General features: G+C 41.7%; 1 protein-coding gene across 3 annotated transcripts in view; it reads left to right on the top strand.

Moving 5' to 3' along the window:
- MCM9 (minichromosome maintenance 9 homologous recombination repair factor) overlaps nt 1-19,209 on the top strand; it is an 89,140-nt gene extending 69,931 nt beyond the window's left edge. For all 3 annotated transcript variants that reach the window (XM_044289818.1, XM_044289819.1, XM_044289820.1), the window contains 5 exons: nt 717-919; nt 3,146-3,349; nt 7,449-7,531; nt 13,772-13,917; nt 17,591-19,209. In XM_044289818.1, coding sequence (XP_044145753.1) covers nt 717-919; nt 3,146-3,349; nt 7,449-7,531; nt 13,772-13,917; nt 17,591-18,938 — 1,984 coding nt within the window. In that variant the 3' untranslated portion in view covers nt 18,939-19,209. The remainder of the gene's footprint in view (nt 1-716; nt 920-3,145; nt 3,350-7,448; nt 7,532-13,771; nt 13,918-17,590) is intronic.
- Nucleotides 19,210-22,342: the final 3,133 nt, after the last annotated feature.

Genomic DNA, 22,342 nt, shown 5'->3' with positions numbered 1-22,342 from the left:
ATATATTGAGCGCTCAAATCCAAGCCATCTGGGGATATCTTAAATGTCTATGTTTACTGTAATGGTTGGAACATTATATATTTGAGTAGTGATGTCTGTCCTATTGTCTCCACGTGTGTATTGGCGATTTCCCTTGGTTGTCGGTTGTCTCCAGGACAGAAGACATTGTGTATTCCCCTGCCTGTGATTATTACATCAACCCATTGTGTAAGGTAATTGTATCACAGGCAGAGGGGAGGATTTTGTGTGGGAGTGTTTTACTGTATTGTTCGTGTTTATTGGTTGTTTTTACAAAACCCTGTGGGTGGTACTAGTGTGTAACAATGTTATATAAGAACAATAAACACACAGCTCTGGCTGTCCACTGCTTTACCCTCAACACGGAGCCTCGTCTCGTTCTTGGGGGGGGGGGGGGATTCACTGTATGCTGTTAGAGACTGATTGCTAGGAGTGTAAGCTGCTTGGGTGTGTTTCCTATGTCCTGCTGTTCGTGAGGTTCCGTTCGGGAGTTTGGAGCATTCCCTTGTATGCCGTTACAATTAGGATTGAGAATAGGTGGTTTATTATACTGCTGTTTCATATTGCTGTCATTATTTGTGCAGGTAAGATGCATTATTAATGCTTTCCCTAGCACATTTATATACTAAGAACCTGTAGTTATAATTTGTTAATGAGATTGAGTGGGATGACCTTTTTTTTTTCTTGTTGACTTTTAGGTTGGTATGCAAACTAAACACAAGAACCACCATATTGGCTGCTACAAACCCCAAAGGAGCATATGACCCAGAGGAATCTATTTCTGTAAATGTGGCACTTGCTAGTCCTCTTCTCAGTAGATTTGATCTGGTACTGGTATTGCTGGACACAAAAAATGAAGACTGGGACAGAATCATTTCCTCATTTATATTGGAAAATAAAGGTAGATTAGTGATGTGGATACAATCTGTGTAGAACACGACAGAATATGTCAGTGGACACATAACCATCACACCTGTATGTTGGACATCACATTCCAAAACCATGGCTAGAATTTGTCAAGACTGACGTTTCATGCATTAGTAAATTAGGTACATTTCTGGCTCATTGTGTGCTAGGAAGTCAAACCTATGCTAACTATGAGCTGGCATAGATCTGAGCTATAATTTACACCAGTTTCTGCTATAAATCTTAGCAAATTTGCCAGGCAGTGGGAGGCCACCCCACTTCCACACACACTGCCTAGTGGTGACCACAATGTAAAACCCTTTAAAATTCCATTTTAGTGGTGCTTGCGCAAAAATATCAGATTTTGAAGCCACTTTACTGGCACATAGGGTTTGATAAATCAATCCCCCTCCGTGGGCGCTAATATGATTAAGCCCCATTTGTGGCTATAACATCTGCTTTTCTAGAAAGGCTTTCTTCAAGATTTTGGAGCGTGTCTGAGGGAATGTGTGCTTACTGAGCCAAAAGAGCATCTATTTGGTCAGTTTTTCTTTTATTGGATGAGAAGGCATTTTAAACTGACATAAAAAATTGATTATTTTCATAGTGTTTTTTTATTTAAATCAATCCCATCCCACCCCCTGCACTATACAAAATGTCCCCTATAGTGGACCCTAGCAGTAATAATGTCCCCCATGGTGGCACCCAGCATGTTTTATGTGCATTTTTTTGTATTGCTAAAAAAATAAATATATACTCATCCACTTGCATGCGCAGAAGTCGCTCCTTTCTTGATGATGAGGGACCAGCATGATGACATCACCATGTACTCCCAGCGATCATGCTTGGGAGACCATGGTGATGTCATGACGCTGGGAGCGCAGTTCCTTTAGCGTCAAGAGAGGAGCGACTGCCTCTGCACATGGTAGTGGATGAGGAGAGTAATTATCATTTTTTATTTTATTTTTTTAACCCCTAAAAGGCTATTTTCCACTAGTGTACCCGTTTTTAACGACCGGGTGCACTCCTATCTAACGGCCGTCATTGATTTTCAGTGGGGCCATTTGGCTGTGAAAACGGCAAAAATAGGACATGTTAAAAAAACGTGAATAGCCCCATTGACTTAAATTCGTTCTAAAAAGGGCCACATGAAGGCCCGTTACACAGCCGTGTGTCGTGTAAATGTAGCCTTAGCCAACAATTGGAAACTCCCGATGCACAGTTTTCTGCTGAAATTGATCAAACCGTGTGTACAAGAAAACTGGCTTAGTTGCCCATAGCAACCAGATTCCACCATTTTTCAGAGCTCCTTTAGAAAATGGAAGGTGGAATCTGGTGGCTATGGTCAACTAAACCAGTTTTCCTTTGCACCAATCTTGATAAATCTCCCCCAAAGTGTTTCAGCACTGAGAAGCTTTACGCGGTGGAGAAAACTACAGCTCACCCCACCGATCACAGTAAGGCAATAAATCCTTAGTGATGCTTGTGTTTGTGGGCGACACACAGATCACTCTCTGGACACACAACACAGGCAAAAATCCAATGAAGTCATTTTGTCCAGCATAATTTTAAAACCCATGTGTCAGCTTCCAGCTTGCATGTTTTGCACACATGGCTCTTACTGACAGCTAAGCTTTGAGTAAAAGCCATGGGCTCAAAACACTTTAACTGAAAGCTATGCCGAATGGGTTTTTTAATTATACAACAAAATGATGCTCTTGCATCCTCCAAGTCATGCTTGCCATGCCCTCTTCCTGCCGCCTTCCCCCTGGTTGACGTTTCAGTAGTGACCACATCATCTTTCAACATCTGGCGTAGGCCCACTCCTCCATGGCGCTCGTTCACGTGGAGGAGACTGAGTGCGTCTGTACAAGATGTAGAGAGATGAGATGATGTGGCCACTACTCAGAAACATCAGTCTAGGGGTAGGAGGCAGGAATTGGCTATATCGTGGAAACCATGAAACACAAAAGCTGGATAAGGGCACCATCAGGAACAACATGCTTGAAAGAATTAATGGGCATAGGTTCCCTTTCAGTGCAGCTGGACAAATTACTTTATTGGATTGTTACTCCTAGATGCTTCTGCTTCACAATAATATCACTTACAGTTGCCTACAGTACAATTTTCCTAAGCTGACCTGTGGCGTCCTATGATTGTACACCTTTACTTCAGATTTAGGCTCTGGATTATTTTATCCATTTATCTGTTTCTCTGTTAGGAAGTCCTCGTAAATCTGACAAGCTGTGGAGTATGGACAAGATGAAAACGTATTTTTGCCTCATAAAGAGCCTGCAGCCTAAGATGTCTGACGGAGCCAACATGATTTTGGTTCGTTACTACCAACTTCAGAGACAAAGTGATAGCAGGAATGCAGCACGTACTACTATCCGCCTCCTAGAAAGCTTGATACGCCTCGCAGAGGGTAAGTACAGTAGTTACTTTACGGGTACTTTAAGAGAAGCACTTGTTTTTCTTTCAATATACAGTATATTTTTAAAATAATATATCTGTCATTTAATGGTACAAAAGCTGTGTGTCCTGAAAAAAAATTCTAATACTTATAGGTTGGTTCAGAAATTAAAGTTATTTACAGTTAGATATACCCATTGCTAAAACTGAAATACACTCTGGTAATAAAGTGGTTAAAAAGTGATCAGCTAGTTTAGTCTAGCATGTTACTGGTGGGATCGTTTGTACAAACGACCCAATGGATGACTGATCTGCTGAAGTGTAGCCGATCATTATCTTAGATATGTGACAGCATAAAACTGGCGACATTCCCTTTTTAATTTTATGGTGTTGTTTAACCCTTAGACAAAGGCTGCCGTACAAGTCACTTCATTATGGCGCCTGCTTGTGGGCACCATAGCCACCGGGTTTCTTCCATTTCATACAGCAGACACCCCAGGCTAATGTCTGCAATGGTCAAATGTGAGATCGGGGAAGCTGTTGCCTGGTAATGATAGTCCAGAGCCAGCTGGAGGCTCCTATGTCTATCACAGGTATATTCCAATACAGGCTTGTAGATGGCAGCACTGCATTGGAATATGCTGAATTCTATATACAGTTGCAAGAAAAAGTATGTGAAGCCTTTGGAATGATATGGATTTCTGCATAAATTGGTCATAAAATGTGATCTGATCTTCATCTAAGTCACAACAATAGACAATCACAGTCTGCTTAAACTAATAACACAAATAATTAAATGTTACCATGTTTTTATTGAACACACCATGTAAAACATTCACAGTGCAGGTGGAAAAAGTATGTGAACCCTTGGATTTAATAACTGGTTGAACCTCATTTGGCAGCAATAACTTCAACCAAACGTTTCCTGTAGTTGCAGATCAGACGTGCACAACGGTCAGGAGTAATTCTTGACCATTCCTCTTTACAGAACTGTTTCAGTTCAGCAATATTCTTGGGATTTCTGGTGTGAATCGCTTTCTTGAGGTCATGCCACAGCACCTCAATCGGGTTGAGGTCAGGACTCTGACTAGGCCACTCCAGAAGGCGTATTTTCTTCTGTTTAAGCCATTCTGTGGTTGATTTACTTTTATGATTTGGGTCGTTGTCCTGATGCAACACCCATCTTCTGTTGAGCTTTAACTGGTGGACAGATGGCCTTAAGTTCTCCTGCAAAATGTCTTGATAAACTTGGGAATTTATTTTTCCTTCTATGATAGCAATCTGTCCAGGCCCTAATGCAGCAAAGCAGCCCCAAACCATGATGCCCTTACCACCATACTTCACAGTTGGGATGAGGTTTTGATGTTGGTGTGCTGTGCCTCTTTTTCTCCACACATAGTGTTGTGTGTTTCTTCCAAACAACTCAACTTTGGTTTCATCTGTCCACAGAATATTTTGCCAGCACTGCTGTCAAAATATCCATCCAATGTTTTTTTTGGACAGCAGTGGCTTCCTCTGTGGTATCCTCCCATGAAATCCATTCTTGTTTTAGTGTTTTACGTATCGTAGATTCGCTAACAGGTATGTTAGAATATGCCAGAGACTTTTGTAAGTCTTTAGCTGGCACTCTAGGATTCTTCTTCACCTCATTGAGCAGTCTGCGCTGTGCTCTTGCAGTCATCTTTACAGGACGGCCACTCCTATGGAGAGTAGCAGCAGTGCTGAACTTTCTCCATTCATAGACAATTTGTCTTACCGTGGACTGATTAACAGCAAGGCTTTTGGAGATACTTTTAAAACCCTTTCCAGCTTTATGCAAGTCAACAATTCTTAATCCTAGGTCTTCTGAGAGATCTTTTGTGCGAGGCATCATTCACATCAGACACTGCTTCTTGTGAAAAGCAAACCTAGAACTGGTGTGTATTTTTTATAGAGCAGGGCAGCTGTAACCAACACCTCCAATCTCATCTCATTGATTGGACTCCAGTTGGCTGATACCTCACTCCAATTAGCTCTTGGAGATGTCATTAGTCTAGGGGTTCACATACTTTTTCCACCTGCACTGTGAATGTTTACATGGTGTGTTCAATAAAAACATGGTAACATTTAATTATTTGTGTGTTATTAGTTTAAGCAGACTGTGATTGTCTATTGTTGTGACTTAGATGAAGATCAGATCACATTTTATGACCAATTTGTGCAGAAATAAATCATACTCTTTCACCAAAATTAAAGAAAATTGTGATTTTGGCTTTCAGGTGACGCTTATGGAAAATGTACACTACAGTAATATTATATCATGAAAGTAGGGCATTTAAATAGAAGCATGCAATGTTGATTTCCTCATCTCAAACAATTTATTGAAACAAAAAGCCAACCACAGCAGTGGCTATACCCCCACAAAAAAATGTCAATGTCTTTATAACTTGTCATGTGGCCTGGAGCATCAATTACAGCTTGACAACGACGTCTCATGCTGTTCACAAGTTGACTTATAGTCTGCTGAGGCATGGCATCCCACTCTTATTGAAGGGCACCCCTCAGGTCATTGAGGTTCTGGGGTACAGAGTTACAAGCCTCTACACGCTGATTCGGTAGATCCCATAGGTTTTCAATGGGATTCAGGTCTGGATAAAGTGCAGGCCACTCCATTTGAGGTACCCCAGTCTCCAGCAGTCGTTCCCTAATGATGCAACCTGATGAGCTGGAGCATTGTCGTCCATGAAGATGAAATTAGGCCTGTGTTGTTCATGCAGAGGCACAATGACTGGATTAATGTTATTCAAGTAGTATGGGCTTGTCACTGTACGATTCACAAAGTGTAAGGCAGTTCTGTATTGACCAGACATCTGCCCACACTGTAACACCACCACCAAAGGCAAACAGTGGCTGATGCATAGCACTCTCCTTGATGTCTCCATCATCATTGGTGGGCATAATTTCTTCTCAGAGTGAATCGACTTTAATCGGTGAACAGCACTGAGGCCCACTGGTCCCTGGCCCATGCAAGATGACACCTATGGTCAGGTACCCTTGCAGGTCGTCTTGCACCCAGACCACGCTGATGTAAATGGTTTCGAATGGTCTGACTTGACATTTGTGTGCCTCTCGGTTCCCTTAAATGTGCCTGGAGTTGCATGGCATTCATCATCCGATTCTGCAGGGCATTGTTGACAATTAAGCGGTCATCAGTGTGGGATCTGGCCAAAGGACGTCCACTTCGATGCCTTTCTGTGACTCTTCCAGTCTCTCTGTATTTCTGTTGCAACCTGCTGATGACACTCTGTGACACTCTAAGCTCAGTGGCCACTTCCGTCTGAGAACATCCTGCTTGAAGCCTCACAATGCCGAGGTACTGTTGATCAATTGTTAGGTGTCGTCTTGGTCTCATGATGTCAAAATGTGAACAGCATGATGAGGGGGACTGTTTAAATACGAATTCTAATTGAACCAGGAAATGTATTGGGTGATTCATGGACCAAATGCCTGTTGTGAATTTTGCTGTTAAGTTCCTTGTTAGAGAACAGCAAGTTGTGCTGAAACGTTAAACAGTTGGACATGTCCATTCAAAAGTTTAGAGAAGGTCACTTTTTAAGTTCACCTGTAAAGGTTAGAGTGCATTTTAGTTTCACCCACAAGCCAAATATTCTTGACTTTTTTTGTGAGTAGTGTACAGTATATTCCTAAGACAGTCGGGAACGGGTTAAAAAGTGCGATGTGCGACACTATTAGTAAATCTGCCCTAATATGTTTTCCACAGCAGAATGCAGATACACAAGTTTTTAGTACACAAATTAAAATTTCATAGAAATACATGGGGAAGTATTTATGAAGCAGATTTTTCTGCAAATGCATTTTGCCTAGCTGGGCTGCCACAGTGCAGTGGGCAAGTTAGTTTGTTCTACATCAAATGATGGTCTCCATTGTAAAGATTTTACCTGATTTAATTAATCACTGAAAGCCCTGCACAGGCATTGTCAGAAGGAATGCTGGAAGATTTCATCCCAGAGTTGTGAAAGCAGTATGGGATTTGTATGCACTGTACGATTACTTTGCAAACTTGTTTCTGAGCTTTTTTTTTTTTTTTTTTTTTTTTTTTTTTTTTTATCTAGCCCATGCTCGACTGATGTACCGGGATACTGTCACTGTTGAAGATGCTGTCACAGTTGTGTCAGTAATGGAGTCCTCTATGCAGGTATGCATATCTGTACTTTCCATCTGCACAGGGTACCCTGTACTTCTGTGCACGCATTGAGGCGAGAGGGGTAGCACCTTGCTTACTGTACTAGAGACAATACACTGAATAAGAGCACAGTAGCTGGGAGTAACTAGACCCAGAACAGCACTGTTTTACCATGTTACTGGGGCCATTATGGCACCTGAGGATCTATGCACTTCTGCTCCCATTACTTGAGACAAAACCTATACACAGCATGTAAAAGCTTAATCAATTAACAAAAGGATGACTGGAACACCTTGTGAGATGCCCAGATATAACTCATTTAGTGCCTGTGCACAATGTAGTCTGGCAGGGGGATCCATGTGTGGATCAGTGCTATTAGCTAATTTGCACCTGTACAGGGTATTTGTTTCAAGTAGCTTGTATAAGCACGGGCTGATGAGTACAGGTGCGGTACACCCTGTGAATCCTGCTGCTGGACTGCATTGTGTGTGGGCAGCCTAACAAGTTAAAAGGGTTTTCCAAGATTTTAATACTGTTAGGTCATCAGTATCTGATTGTGGGGGTCTGACCTGGGACCCCCTCCGATCAGCGGTTTGAGAAGGCACCGGTGCTTCTGTGAGTGCCGCCTTCTATGTGTGCTCACCAAGCACAGCACCGTACATTGTATAACGGCTGTGCTTGGTATTGTGCTCCGCCCATTTCACTCTGTTTTGATCCTTCATAATACAAGTCTATGGGCAGCGTAACGGATCCATTATGCAGGAGTCTAGTCCTGCATAACGGAAACCAGGACGGATCTGTTATGCTGCCCTTAGACTTGTATTATGATGGAATGCAAAACGGAAGCCTTTAAAAGGCATTCCGTTTTGCTTTCCATCATAATAGAAGTCTATGGGAATCCAAACGGATCCGTCTGGTTCCCGTTATGCAGAACAGACAAAAGTCTGTCGACAGGACTTTGTTTTCCGTCTTGCATAACAGGAACCAGAGGGATTCGTTATGATTCTCATAGACTTCTATTATGAAGGATCAAAACAGAATGCCTCTTAAAGGCTTCCATTTTGACTTCCGTCTTATGGATTCCGTTATTTTCCGTTATAACAATGTTATAATGGAAAGCCATAACTGAATACATAATGCTGATGTGAACCTACCCTAAGGGTGCCTTCATGTATCTTATGCTTTGTTGCAGCAATTTTTTCTACAGAAAATTGGTTTCTTTCAGCTGGATGGGGCTCGCAGAAATCCAAGTGATTGACCGCAAAGCAACCTTATTCAAATGGATTGAACTGATTGAAGGTTCTGCAAAAAAAATCTGCAGCATGTGAAAGCACCCCAAAGGTTTACTTGCTGCTTTAGCCTATAAAGCCAACATTACTTTTGTGCAAGAGCAGAAAAGGAATTAGGACTACAGCACTTACAGTTTCGGCAAGTTCTCCCACTTAGAAATCGTGGAGGGGTCTGAAATTCACATTGTAGGTGTATTCCCACTCGGAGACAGAATAAAAAAAAACTAAAATCAGAAAATCACATTGTATGATTTTTAAAGAATTTATTTGTCTTGCACAGCTGAACATAAGTATTTGAACACCTGAGAATCAGTGTTAATATCTGGTACAGAAGCCTTTGTTTGCAATTACAGAGGTCAAACGTTTCCTGTAGTTCTTGACCAGGTTTGCACACACTGCAACAGGGATTTTGGCCCACTCCTCCACACAGATGTCCTCTAGATCAGTGGTCCCCAACCACCAGTCCGCGGCCCAGGACCGGGCCCTGGATGATTGCTTGCCGGGCCGCGGCAATACAGATGAGGAGAGATGCTAGGCGCATGGGGGCGGGGGCGGAGTTGTTTCAGCTAGTATTGGAGGGAGGGAGCATGAGAATGACCTTAGAGCGTAGTTCCTCTTCCTGTCATATGCACCTTGAAAATATCACAGAGACAGACATCAGCAGAGCCCAGTGCTGCAGAGAGCCCAGTCAGTTTTGTGCAGCCAATTCAGGTATAGTTACGATGTCAGCCTGAAACAAAGATATCAATGTAATAGTAAGGCCTATTTCACACTGCTGGCATAGTTCCTGCATGCTGTGCTGTTCTAGCAGCCTGTCGGAGATATCTGGTTCCGGCATTGCCAGATGTTACCAGAATGTCTTCCGATCCCATTGACTATAATGGAGGCTGGCAGAAATTTGTTATGCACGTCAATCAGTCAGCGCCAATCAGTCAGCGCCAACCAGCATCCCCCCTAACCTGCGCCCCCCCACCTGGTCCCTGGGAAAATTGTCTTGCATGAAACTGGTCCTTGGTGCAAAAAAGGTTGGGGACCCCTGCTCTAGATCTGTCAGGTTTCGGAGCTGTCGCTGAGCAACACAGAGTTTCAGCTCCCTCCAAAGATGTTCTATTGGATTTAAGTCTGGAGACTAGCTAGGGAACTCCAGAACCTTCATATGCTTTTTACGCAGCCACTCCTTGGTTATCCTGGCTGTGTGCTTCCAGTCATTGTCATGTTGGAAGACCCAGCCACGACCCATCTTCAGTGCTCTAACTGAGGGAAGGAGGTTGTTGCTCAAAATCTCACAATAAATGGCCCCATTCATCCCCTCCTTAATACAGTGCAGTCGTCCTGTCCCCTTCGCAGAAAAGCACCCCCAAAGCATGATGTCACCACCCCCATGCTTCACAGTAGGGATGGTATTCTTGGGATGCAACTCATCCTTCTTTTTCCTCCAAACACGACGATTGAAGTTTAGACCAAAAAGTTCGACTTTGGTCTCATCTGACCACATGACTTTCTCCCATGCCTCTGGATCATCCAGATGGCCATTGGCAAACTTCAGACGGGTCTGAAGTTAGCCTCTTCCATTTTCTGACAATTGCTCCAACAGTTGGTCTATTTTCACCAAGCTGCTTAGCAATTGGCCTGTAGCCCTTTCCAGCCTTGTGCAGGTCCACAATTTTGTCTCTGGTATAATATCACTGTCCCTTGTGAGCAGAAGTAACACGTTACCCAATTGACCCTTGTGTAGTGCCCACTCCTACCTAGTGGGATACTACAAATACACCTACAATGGGAATTTCAGACCCCTCCATGATTTCTAAGTGGGAGAACTTTCAAAATCACAGGGTGTTCAAATGCTTCTGTTCCTCACTGTATAAGATGAAAGATTTAATCCATCTAAGCTTGAACCAAAGGTTTGCAGTTAAATGAACTATATTGTCTAAATTCTAAAGACTGCTAGAAACTGGAATCTGGCTAGAAGAGCCTGAAGTGGATATGATAGATAGGGGATTTTGGTGACTAAGGCATCATCCTATGAAAGTTCTCCAGACTGTTTTGTACACTTCCAGATCTTGATGCATGACTTATTGAGAAAGTAGATCCTGGACCAGAGGAAAGTGCCAACAAAAAACATTTGAAAGGGCTAACAATTCTGTAAACTAGGCCAAAATGTAGCAAATATGGTAGCTCGAGATTGTCCTGATTTTCTTTAGAACCTTAGGACTCAAAGAAACTGATGAAACTGATGAAAAGAGATAACAGAGAAGTACAGTTGATTTAGAATTCACCATTTCAGTAACAGCACCTTGGAGACATGTTCTTCTGGATACATTACTGGCACCTCAATCAGAATCAGAGGAGTCCCTGGACAGGATTGTGAATGAGAGCAGACTTACATCTTTAAAAGTCTTACTGTGTTTGAACTTAAACCAGGCAAAGACCACCCATTGGGCTTGTGTAGATAGCCTAGATTCTCTGGGGAACAGTCTTCGCAGATAACTGAGGAAACATTTGGAAGAAGCCGAATGCACACAGTACAGAATTCATGTCATGATTTAAATTTCCTCTACCCTGCATATGAAAGACTAGACATGTGCAAGAAAACAGAAGATGTGTATAAACTTAATTATAGTTAAACATGTCATTACGTATTACACTGGCCACTCTAGAAATTGGAAATATAAGCGTTTGCTGCATTTTAGCCACTAGAGGGAGTAGTCACATCCCATTGGAATACATAGCAGCTGAAGAAGAGGGAAGAACCTGCAGTTTTGGGAAGGAAGCATATGCTTGTCAAGTTACACATTAATCTTACAGGGGACTTAAGGGTTCATATGCAGACCCATTCATCTCAATAAGGCCAAAAAAGATGTGGACAGCACACCTGCGTTTTGTGGTCACAAGATGTAATGTAAGAACAAAGCCCTCTGGATAAGCAGGAGCCTGGCATTAAAGAGAGAAGACCATGTTTATGCATTGGCATGAAGCTCCCTCTTTATTGTTTCATGCATGACGACCGTGCCACCCTCACCTCCTGAGCAGTGCAAAATCAACAAAAATCTTTGACTTTATATTTCTTCCATCCAGTAAGTGACCCCTCACTTTTATGGTGGACACCCTTAGCCAGGATAAAGCAGTTTACAGAGAAGCTTAGTCCTGATGCTAGCTTAAATTGGAAAGAGATTTAAAAGAAAACAAAAACATCTAGGGTAAAGCAGGGCATGCACGTGAGAGCTTTCAGGATTGCATCTATTTCTCTTGACTCCACCTTAAATATACATACTCCGCTTGGCCATACATTCTTGTTTTTATCAGAGGAGAGAGAAGAACAACTTAGAACACTGAGAAATCCAACATGTCTGATATCTTTTACCCCACATATCTGCTGCTGAGAGGCAATCCAATGGCCATCTGTTGGACGATCCCACTGAAATTGACAGGTTCAGCTAGCTCGTATGTGTATGGCCAATTTCAGGGTCTGGAGAATCCTGGGGTGCTCTAGTCATCTTTCGGTCAATCGATTTGGTATGCAATGTTTGTGTAGTTTAGGGAATAAGGTTAGAAGAAAACACTAAAGTACTGCCAAGGACAAATTGGAAATGTTTTATTTTTCATCTTTTAACCTTTGGTCACAGCCAAAGCTATATAGGTGTGTTCAGTTTATTGTACATACATATATGTGGCTCTACAGCTATTGCAAAACTACAACTCCTAGCAAGCTCGGTTTGCCTAGGTTTTATATGTATGCAGCAGGCAGGGTTGCCAGCCATCCAGAAATTCCTAGATTATCTGTAAAAATAGGGGGATTGTTTCCAGTGTCCATGAAAAAATTTGATGTGTCTAATTTTTTTTTTTTAGGCTGGTAGTACTTGAGCAGGTCACTTTGATTGTAATTGTTAGCATTTTGGAGCTCACAGTAAATGCTGGCTGGAATTGTGTTCACTTAAATCTTAAATCTATTACTTAAATCTTGATAGTTCATTATGGTTTTTCAATGTATTCATAAAAAAGAAAGTCAGTGATTTTTGGATAAATTGTCCAGAAAAAAAAACTGGCAACCCTGGCAGCAAGTTTGTTTTCTCTTGCCTTAAACAATGAACAACATATTTTCTAGGCATTTCACTGGAAATTAAATAAACTAAAGGACTAAAGGCAGACTTCTGACTTTTGCACAGTACCATGTATCTCTCTCAAGATATATCCAAATACTGTATATAATTATATACATCACATACCTCCCAATTTTTTTAAAATGCAATGAGGGATGGCATCTGCATTGAGCCATGTCTCTCCCATGCATGCCTAGTCCTACTTAGTGACCCCATGGTGGAGCTGAAAGCTTCTTGCTCCACCATAGTATTCAGTTGTGTCCAGTAGACATTAACAGTCGCCTCTTTTACAAAAGCACTCTGCCATTGCTGCCAGTCAAAAACACTGTCAGGGCATTGCTGTGGCCTAAAGACACCCAAAGCTGCACAATTTACCTGCTACACCTCAATTAAAAAGGCACTGTACCTAAATACCTGCTGTTATGTAACCCTATATATCTGGACACTGCAATCCTATATTTCCCTTAGGACCTCTATAAACACTGCACCCCTATAGTTGCTGTTATATAATGCATTCTAGAGTAGTGCAGTTCTCAGTCTCCCTTGGCTTGTCCTCACCCCTTGTCTTCACCTATGGCCCTCCACCCCCGCTCGCTGTGCCTGCATCTCTATTAGCTGTACAGGCAAGTGCGATGAGTTGCCAACGATGGGGTCATAGAGTGAGTCCTGAGAAGACCAATACAGCTGAAATCCGGATATGCTACAGGCTTCTAGGGATATTGGGACAGTGCTTGAAATCTATTACTGTCCTGCTAGATCTAGGGTAGTCGGATGATCCATAAACATCCTGGACATTGCATAATGTTGCTACAGATTTTTCATTTATTAATTTTTTTTCAGCTTATTCTTCATTTTGCTTTATTCAGGGAGGTGCACTTCTTGGAGGGGTGAATGCACTACACACAGCATTCCCAGAAAATCCACATGAGCAGTACCAAATGCAGTGTGAGCTCCTCTTGGATAGGCTTGGTCTCCACAACATTTTACAAGAAGAACTGCGAAGGTTGGAGTGGTAAGGAAGCTTTCCCGTATCACTTGAAGATGAAAAGCAAAACCTGCACTGTGATATTATTATAGCACTAAAACATTTTGATTTTACTTTCAGTACATTGGAGCAGATGTGTATCTTGTGGGTAACAATATAGGGTTACTAGTAGTTACTATATACAGTGTATATAAAAAGTCTACACACCCCTGTTAAAATGCCAGGTTTCTGTGATGTAAAAAAATGAGACAAAGATAAATCATTTCAGAACTTTTTGCACCTTTTAATGTGACCTATAAACTGTACAACTCAATTGAAACCAAACTGAAATCGTTTAGGTGGAGGAAAAATAAAAAAAAAAGTAATATAGTTGCATAAGTGTACACACCCTTAAACTAATACTTTGTTGAAGCACCTTTTGATTGTATTACAGCACTCAGTCTTTTTGGGTATGATTCTTTCAGCATGGCAATTTTGACTTGGCAAGATTTGCCCACTCTTCTTTGCAAAAACACTCCAAATCTGTCAGATTGCGAAGGCATCTCCTGTGCACAGCCCTCTTCAGATCACCCCACAGATTTATTAATCGGATTCAGGTCTGGGCTCTGGCTGTGCCATTCCAAAACTTTAATCTTCTTCTGGTGAAGCCAATCCTTTGTTGATTTGGATGTATGCTTTGGGTCGTTGTCATGCTGAAAGATGTTGTGCCAATATTGACTGGTATTTGGAACTGTTCATAATGCCCTCTAGCTTAACTAAGGTCCCAGTTCCAGCTGAAGAAAAACAGACCCAAAGCATAATGCTGCCACCACCATGCTTCACTGTGGGGATGGTGTTCTTTTGGTGATGTGCAGTGTTGTTTTTGCGCCAAACATACCTTTTGGAATTATGGCCAAAAAGTTCAACCTTGGTTTCATCAGACCATAACAACTTTTCCCACATGCTTTCGGGAGACTTCAGATGTGTTTTTGCAATTTCAGGAAAGACCAATCAGAGGCACTTTAAATGATGGCAGGTTTATGCTGACTCCTATTTAACATGATTTTGAATGTGATTGCTTAATTCTGAACACGGCTACATCCCCAGTTATAAGAGGGTGGAAAAAGTCTCTTTTTTTTTTACAGCACAGAAACCTGACATTTTAACAGGGGTGTGTAGACTTTTTATGTAGGTTACTTAGTAACACTGACCAAAAATATAAACGCCATGTTTTCAGTTTTTCTCCCATTTTGCATGAGCTCAAATTATTGTTCACAAATCTGTCTAAATCTGTGTTAGTGAGCACTTCTCCTTTGCCGAGATAATCCATCCCACCTCAAAGGTGTGGCATATCAAGGTGCTGATTAGACAGCATGAATATTGTGCAGGTGTGCCTTAGACTGACCACAATAAAAGGCCAATCTGAAATGTGCATTTTGATCACACAGCACAATGCCACAGATGTCGCAATGTATGAGGGAGTGTGAAATTGGCATGCTGACTGCAGGAAATTCTACCAGAGCTGTTGCCCGTGCAATGAATGTTCATTTCTCTACCATAAGCCATCTCCAAAGGCGTTTCAGAAAATTTGGCGGTACATTCAACCGGCCTCACAACCGCAGACAACGTGTAACCACACCAGCCCAGGACCTCCACATCCAGCATGTTCACCTCTGTGATCGCCTGAGACCAGCCACCCGGACAGCTGCAGCAACAATCGGTTTGCATAACCAAAGAATTCCTGCACAGACTGTCAGAAACCGTCTCAGAGAAGCTCATCTGCATGCTCCTCATCCTCATCTGGGTCGTCGTCGTAACAGACTTGAGTGGGCAAATGCTCACATTCAATGGCGTCTGGCACATTGGAGAGGCGTTCTGTTTACGGATGATTCCCAGTTTTCACTGTTCAGAGCAGATGGCAGTCAGCGTGTGTCGCGTTGTGTGGGTGAGCGGATTGCTGACGTCAACGTTGTGGATCGAGTGGCCCATGGTGGCGGTTGGGTTATGGTATGGGCAGGCTTATGTTATGGACAACGAACACAGGTGCATTTTATTGATGGCATTTTCAATGCACAGAGATACTGTGACAAGATCCTGAGGCCCTGTCACTACCAGAGCTTTGAGACGTTCTCACAGCTCTGTTTCTCCACCCCTGTGATGATGTCACTACTAGAGCTTGGAGGAGCTCCCTCTGCCCTGTTTCTCCGCCCCTGTGATGAGGTCTTTACTTTCGGTTTCCTTCCTCCCAGCTGTCTCTCCTGTGCTTGATTTCGCTGCCTTTAAATCACCCCTCCTCCTTTGTAGAGGTGCGGATTATACTTTTCATTTGAGCTGTATCTCTCTCTTGAGTAGCTTCACCTGTGTGATATCTTTTCACTGGATCTGTGTTCTGCTGAAGCAAGTACTTCGGATATTGTCTGCTGACTTTGGATCTGTTTTCACTGCAGCCACAGCTCCTTCAGATAAGTGTTCAGACATTGTGTGTTTCTGTTTCTTTGCTGACTGGATCCGAGGCGACCCCAGTTCCGTCCATATACTGAGCAGGGCACCGGTGGCCGTGCCCCTTCCACTATTGTAGGGGTTTCAGTGGTCATCAGCCTGAGGTACGCGGGCATGTCTCGATCCACCATATGGATCTGGACATGTGCATAGCAGCTTAGGGAGAGCTTTTAGGGTCTGACAGGGGTCACCCTTTATCCTCCCTAGTTTGGGTCCGGTCAGTTGCTATTTACTGTGTGTTGCTCACTTACAGTCGTGACAGGCCCATTGTTGTGCCATTCATCAACGACCACCACCTCATGTTGCAGCATGATAATGTATGGCCCCATATTGCAAGGATCTGTACACAATTCCTGGAAGCTGAAAACATCCCAGTTCTTGCATGGCCAGCATACTCACCGGACATGTCACCCATTGAGCATGTTTGGGATGCTCTGGATCGGTGTATACGACGGCGTTTTGCAGTTCTTGCCAATATTCTGCAACTTCGCACAGCTATTGAAGAGGAGTGGACCAACATTCCACAGGCCACAAACAACCACCTGATAAAAACTCTATGCGACAGAGATGTGTTGCACTGCGTGACGCAAATGGTGGTCACACCAGATACGGACTTGTTTTCTGACCCCCCCCCCCCCCCCCTCCCTGTGCACATTTCAGAGTGATATTTTATTGTGGGAAGTCTAAGGCATTTAGACAGATTTGTGAACAATTTTTGAGAGGAATGGGTCTTTTGTGTATGTAGAAAATGTTTCAGATCTTTAAGTTCAGCTCATGCAAAATGGGAGCAAAACCGAAAGTGTTGCAGTGTTGCATTTATATTTTTGGTCAGTGTCTATAGTGGTTACTATATAAGGTACTTAAAGCCCACCAACATTTTCATGCTGATTATACAAGCAAAAAAAAATAAATACTGAATGTTAGTCTGTCTTCTACATGAAGAACATATGGCACACAGCACTTTACACCTTTTCATATTATAACCTAAAGTATATGTCAAATCAGCAGTCTAGTAGGGCAAAAGTATAATGATGTGAGACTACACTTGTCACCATATAGCAGCACATGTAGTATATGCCCTTCCATGTAGTATATGCCCTGTACTGTATCAAAGCAGTAAACTGTATATGACTGCTTTCAAGCATAAATCTAAATGTATATTATAAAGGTAGTGGAAATTGTCCTTATCATTTACACACTGTCATATACCTATTTTGTTCAGGCAACAAAAACAAGCGTCTGGACAGTCTGAAAATAATGGCTCCAACAGTGCCGTGGAGGATGGTAACATACAACCTCATAGTTCACAGCCAGGCAACTTGATTGGGAAGGTTTTCTCTGAAACTGCCAAAAATGTATCCATTCCGAATTCAACAAAGGCTACAACGGGTATTGATCAGAAATGTAATGTTTCTGATCCAAACATAAGCCTGGAAAGTAGTCAAGAAGCAGGAGCTTCCAAAAATCTCAGCAACGAACAGACATTAAATCTGTCAGAGACCCGAACCAGCACATGTAGTGATTCAAGTCTCGCATGGTTTGACTGTATCTCATCCGAGCAGCAGACCTTAAAAATGTCTCCTATTCATACAGAAAGTTACACAAGCATAAAACGTCAGCCTGTAATGCAGCCAGGACTTGTGGAAATCGGTGATAGTGATAAAGGTGTGGTTCCAGAGATGATAAGACTGCCAGAGAAGGGTTCCAGTCACACAAAAGTAAATCATTTGCCAAATGAAGTCATTACAGAACATGTCTCAAAGAAATGGCAAAAGTTGAATAAAAAGTCACTGAAAAGTGCATTAAGTTCAAAGGAATGTGGAGAAAACAGTGATGTCCCAGAAACAGATAATTTTATGACCGCTAGACCTCTTCATAGCACACCTGCACGTGGGAAGAAAAGAAGTCTTGTTCAGGTTGCTCCAGAAGAAGGGACATCTGATACACAGGATCCAGAGATGCTTGCCAGATTAGCCCAACTAGCCAAGTTCACATTTAAACACAAAACAAAACTTACACATTGTGCTGAAAATAAAAGTGAAACAATACCAGCAAATCCTGTTGATAAGGAAAGCAGGAGTGGAGGTGTTGAAGGCCAGCCAAAGTCAAACTCTGGTCCTGTCGGAAAACTCAGACGCTTACTAGGGGCATCAATGTGTACGGAACAGACAGGTTGTGTTCCAATAATTCAAGCGGAAGTTAAAGATTTGTCAAGTTCTACCAGCATACAAGAAGGTATCCCAGATGTAGCCAGTACCATAACTCGTGTAATACCTCCCCCTGTATGTTCAGGTGAGGAAAATAAATCGCTCTGCAAAAAGGTGTCAACCAGTACTCTTGCCAAGCTGGCCAAATTTTCCTTCACATCAGCTTCTGAAAACAGTGCTACTGAAGTACCTCCTGCGCCCAGCAAAGATGCCCCAAAATCTCCTGAGACAGAGAGCTTCAGAGGTAAAAGGAAATGCTTCCAGCTGGATCCACCCTTCAGTAAGACTACAGTAACATCTAAATCTCTCTTTTCTACCACGGACTGGGATGATGAAATATTGGATTTTGATGAAGTAAAGTGATTAGTATAAACTACTAATGTCCTAATCTTCTTTCTTTGGGAGAATATTATATGTTCTGTACTAGATCTGTACAGCAGGTGGCAGCACTAGCTGCATTCTACAAGAGCTGTCATTATTGTAGAGAACAATGCACAATAGTGAAGAAGTCTACCAAATAGTGACCAGTTTGATTTAACCGAGTATCTGAAAGCTGCAGTGATGCTGCATTACTGTAATAAACTCTGTGGATCTGTATATCATTATTGAGTGATATTCTGTATAATTAATTACATTATCGTCTGGGTCAGTAAGACATCTATCTGCTTTTGTACTGTAGTAAATAGTCCTGATCATTGGAAGTCCCTTCTTTCTTGGTCCACACACTGTATTAGGTAAGTCCACATCTGCTGTGGTCTCCATCACTTAGCTGCGGGCATATAGACTTTTAAAGGGGCTTTTAAAACTTACCAGATACTGGAACACCATAGTCAGTCAACCTGTCCCCACGAAATGCAGTTTAATCTGCAGGCAATCTGTAATAGAGCAGGAGGTAGGGAGCAGATTGCGGTGTAGTGATGTATAGTTTTATTCACTTAAACCTCTGCTCTTTTTATGCGTCAGTCATGTGGGCGGACCTACTCGGTGATTGCCAGCCTTTTCTGTATGGTTAAAGGGGTTGTTCCACCATTAAACATCAGCACTGATGCCTAAAACAAGCTGTGGTGCCCAGAAAAGTGTAGGGGCAACTTTGCCTTTCGTTTTAAGCAATGGTGGAAAATTCAACTGTTGGACCCTCACTGATCAGACACTGGTCTAAACACTAAGGGTACTTTCACAATAGCGTTCTTCTTTTCCATTGAGTTCCGTCCTAGGGGCTCAGTACCGGAAAAGAACTGATCATTTTCATCCTAATGCATTCTGAATGGGGAGCAATCCGTTCAGGATGCATCAGGATGTCTTCAGTTCAGTCTTTTTGACTTTTCAGGATTGAGATAATATTGCAGCATGCTGCAGTTTTATCTTCGTCCAAAATTCCGGAACACTTGCCGGAATGCTGGCATTTTTCCCATTGAAATGTATTAATGCCAGATCTGGCCCTGAGTGTTCCGGCAAAACGGATTCGGCATTGCGGTCTGCGCATGCTCAGACCGCAAAAAATGTAAAAAATATATAAATGCCGGATCCGTTTTTCCGGATGACACTAGAGAAACTGATCCGGCATTTCAATGCATTTGTCATACGGATCAGGATCCTGATCCGTCTGACATGCTATCCGGAATCCTCACAAGTGTGAAAGTACCCTAAGCCATCAATGCTTCTCATGGGATCTCTTTAAAGGTGTTGTACCACAATTACATACCATATTCATTTTACTGATATAAAAAAATGAAGCATATTTGTCATTTACATGTTGTTGCCATACTTGGGATCCTGTTAAGCCCTGCCTCAGACGGGGCTTAGTAGGAAAATTGCAATTTTACCATAAACTGCAATGTCAAACCATAAGCTGTTTAAAAATTACATGTTTAAACCCCCTAGGGCAGGGATGGCTAACCTGCGGCTCTCCAGCTAGTGCAAAATTACAACTCCCAGCACGCCCAGACTGCCTACAGCAGTAGTTCTCTACACTAGGGGAACTGAATTTATTTTATTTTTTTATTTAAAAATGATTTATATAAGAAAAAAAATAAATGTAATTGTTATTAAACTTCTGGAAATTCAATAACTTTTAAAATGCAATAGTATTTATCCCATATAGTAAACATAACTCCCAAAAATGTAATAAAAAGTGATCAAAAAGTGATACCTTCCCCAAAATTGTATCAACCCAAAAAACTACAGGGCACCGTGCATTATGCATCTCTGAAGACTGAAACATAAAAAAGTGTCAAAATTTAGCAATGCAAAAAACATTTTCCTCATAGGTAAATTTGGTATCACTATAATTGTAGTGAACCAAAAAAATAAAGTTTATACGTCCATTTTTTTTCACATAGTGAATACCGTAAAAACCACACTAATGAAACAATGGTGGAATTGCAGGATATTTTTTTCCTAATCCACAACATTTAGAATTTTTTCCACTTCCCACTACATCTTTTAAAATACAGAATTTAAGTTGTGCTAATATAACGTGTCCTGCAAAATAAGAACAAAAAAGTAAAAAAAAAAAAAAAAAAAAAAAAAAAGGTACAGCTTCTGGAAGGCAAGGACTAGAAAATGAAGAAACAGAAAATGACTGTCCGGAAGGGATTAACAGCATGCAAATGAAAAATATGCTCTATTTTCATAATCTATTACAACGTAATGGTGGGAAACTCTTTTAATAGGTTAGTAATGATTCATTTGTTTTATTGCATTTCCTCCATGTGCCCCCTTAGTGATGATATATCCAGATGTTTGTATTCATTTATGTAAATTTTGAAGGCAGTTGCCACCATCTGAAAAGTTGAAACAAGGTACAGACATTTATCAAACTGGTGTAAACTGGCTTAGTTGCCCCTAGCCCCTTTTGACAGCCCCTTTTGGAAAATGAAAGGTGGAATCGGATTGGTAACTATGGGCAATAAGCCAGTTCTACTTTACACCAGTTTGATAAATCTCCCCCATGATGCATATTTTGTAGGTAAGCAAGACATACATCAGTTTAATAGGCTCAATTCAGTTTTCTCCTGTTATTACCCATTCCTCTATACAATCATGTTAACAACATCTCAAACAAGCAATTGTAGTAACTGATTAGATAATGGTCATAAATCACAGCAGAATCATCATTTTTCACCATCGCTCCACTCTTTCCTGTTGTGGTTTGTGTGATCAAGAGTTATTATATACTCAAAAGTTTGTTCAGATTTGTTATTTTTCCCCTGGAAAATTATATGGTCTGCTTTTTGTTTCTAGTGGAAAAGTAGCAATAAACAATTTAGAGGAGCTCACCAGCAACCTACTGGAGCCCAGTCTTTCAGATACCAGCTGAAAACCGAAGAAATATTGAAAAAACAATCAGACTGGCTCACAGTATTTTTGCATTTATTACACTTGATAAAAATCACAATTATTTACTATTGCAATTATAAAATGATAAAAATAGATTGCCCACTAGATATTAAACATATCCTAATAGTATATCAAAATAGCATAAATAGGTGGGTATTTTAAATGCGGAGCTCACGCATATACCCAACCAACAGGAGTACTCCAAAGGGATAATAGGACCACTTGATTATGCTGTGTGGTGTCAGTCAATAGCGCATTGAATCCATACTTTGACAATGTTCAGATAGTCATGAAATAACTTGCCGAGTATTCAACATACCAGTCGGTAAGAAGATATCCACCCTGCGGTCCACGGTGTGTTCTTATAGCATCCAGAAGGTACTTTGTACTTGTTTTCGTAGCGGTATTCGCTGACTACCTCCTGCCAC

This window comes from Bufo gargarizans, chromosome 4, assembly GCF_014858855.1.
Source record: "Bufo gargarizans isolate SCDJY-AF-19 chromosome 4, ASM1485885v1, whole genome shotgun sequence".
Lineage (NCBI taxonomy): Eukaryota > Metazoa > Chordata > Amphibia > Anura > Bufonidae > Bufo > Bufo gargarizans.
The sequence above is the reverse complement of the archived record's forward strand: the minus strand, read 5'-3'. Positions and strand labels throughout refer to the sequence as shown.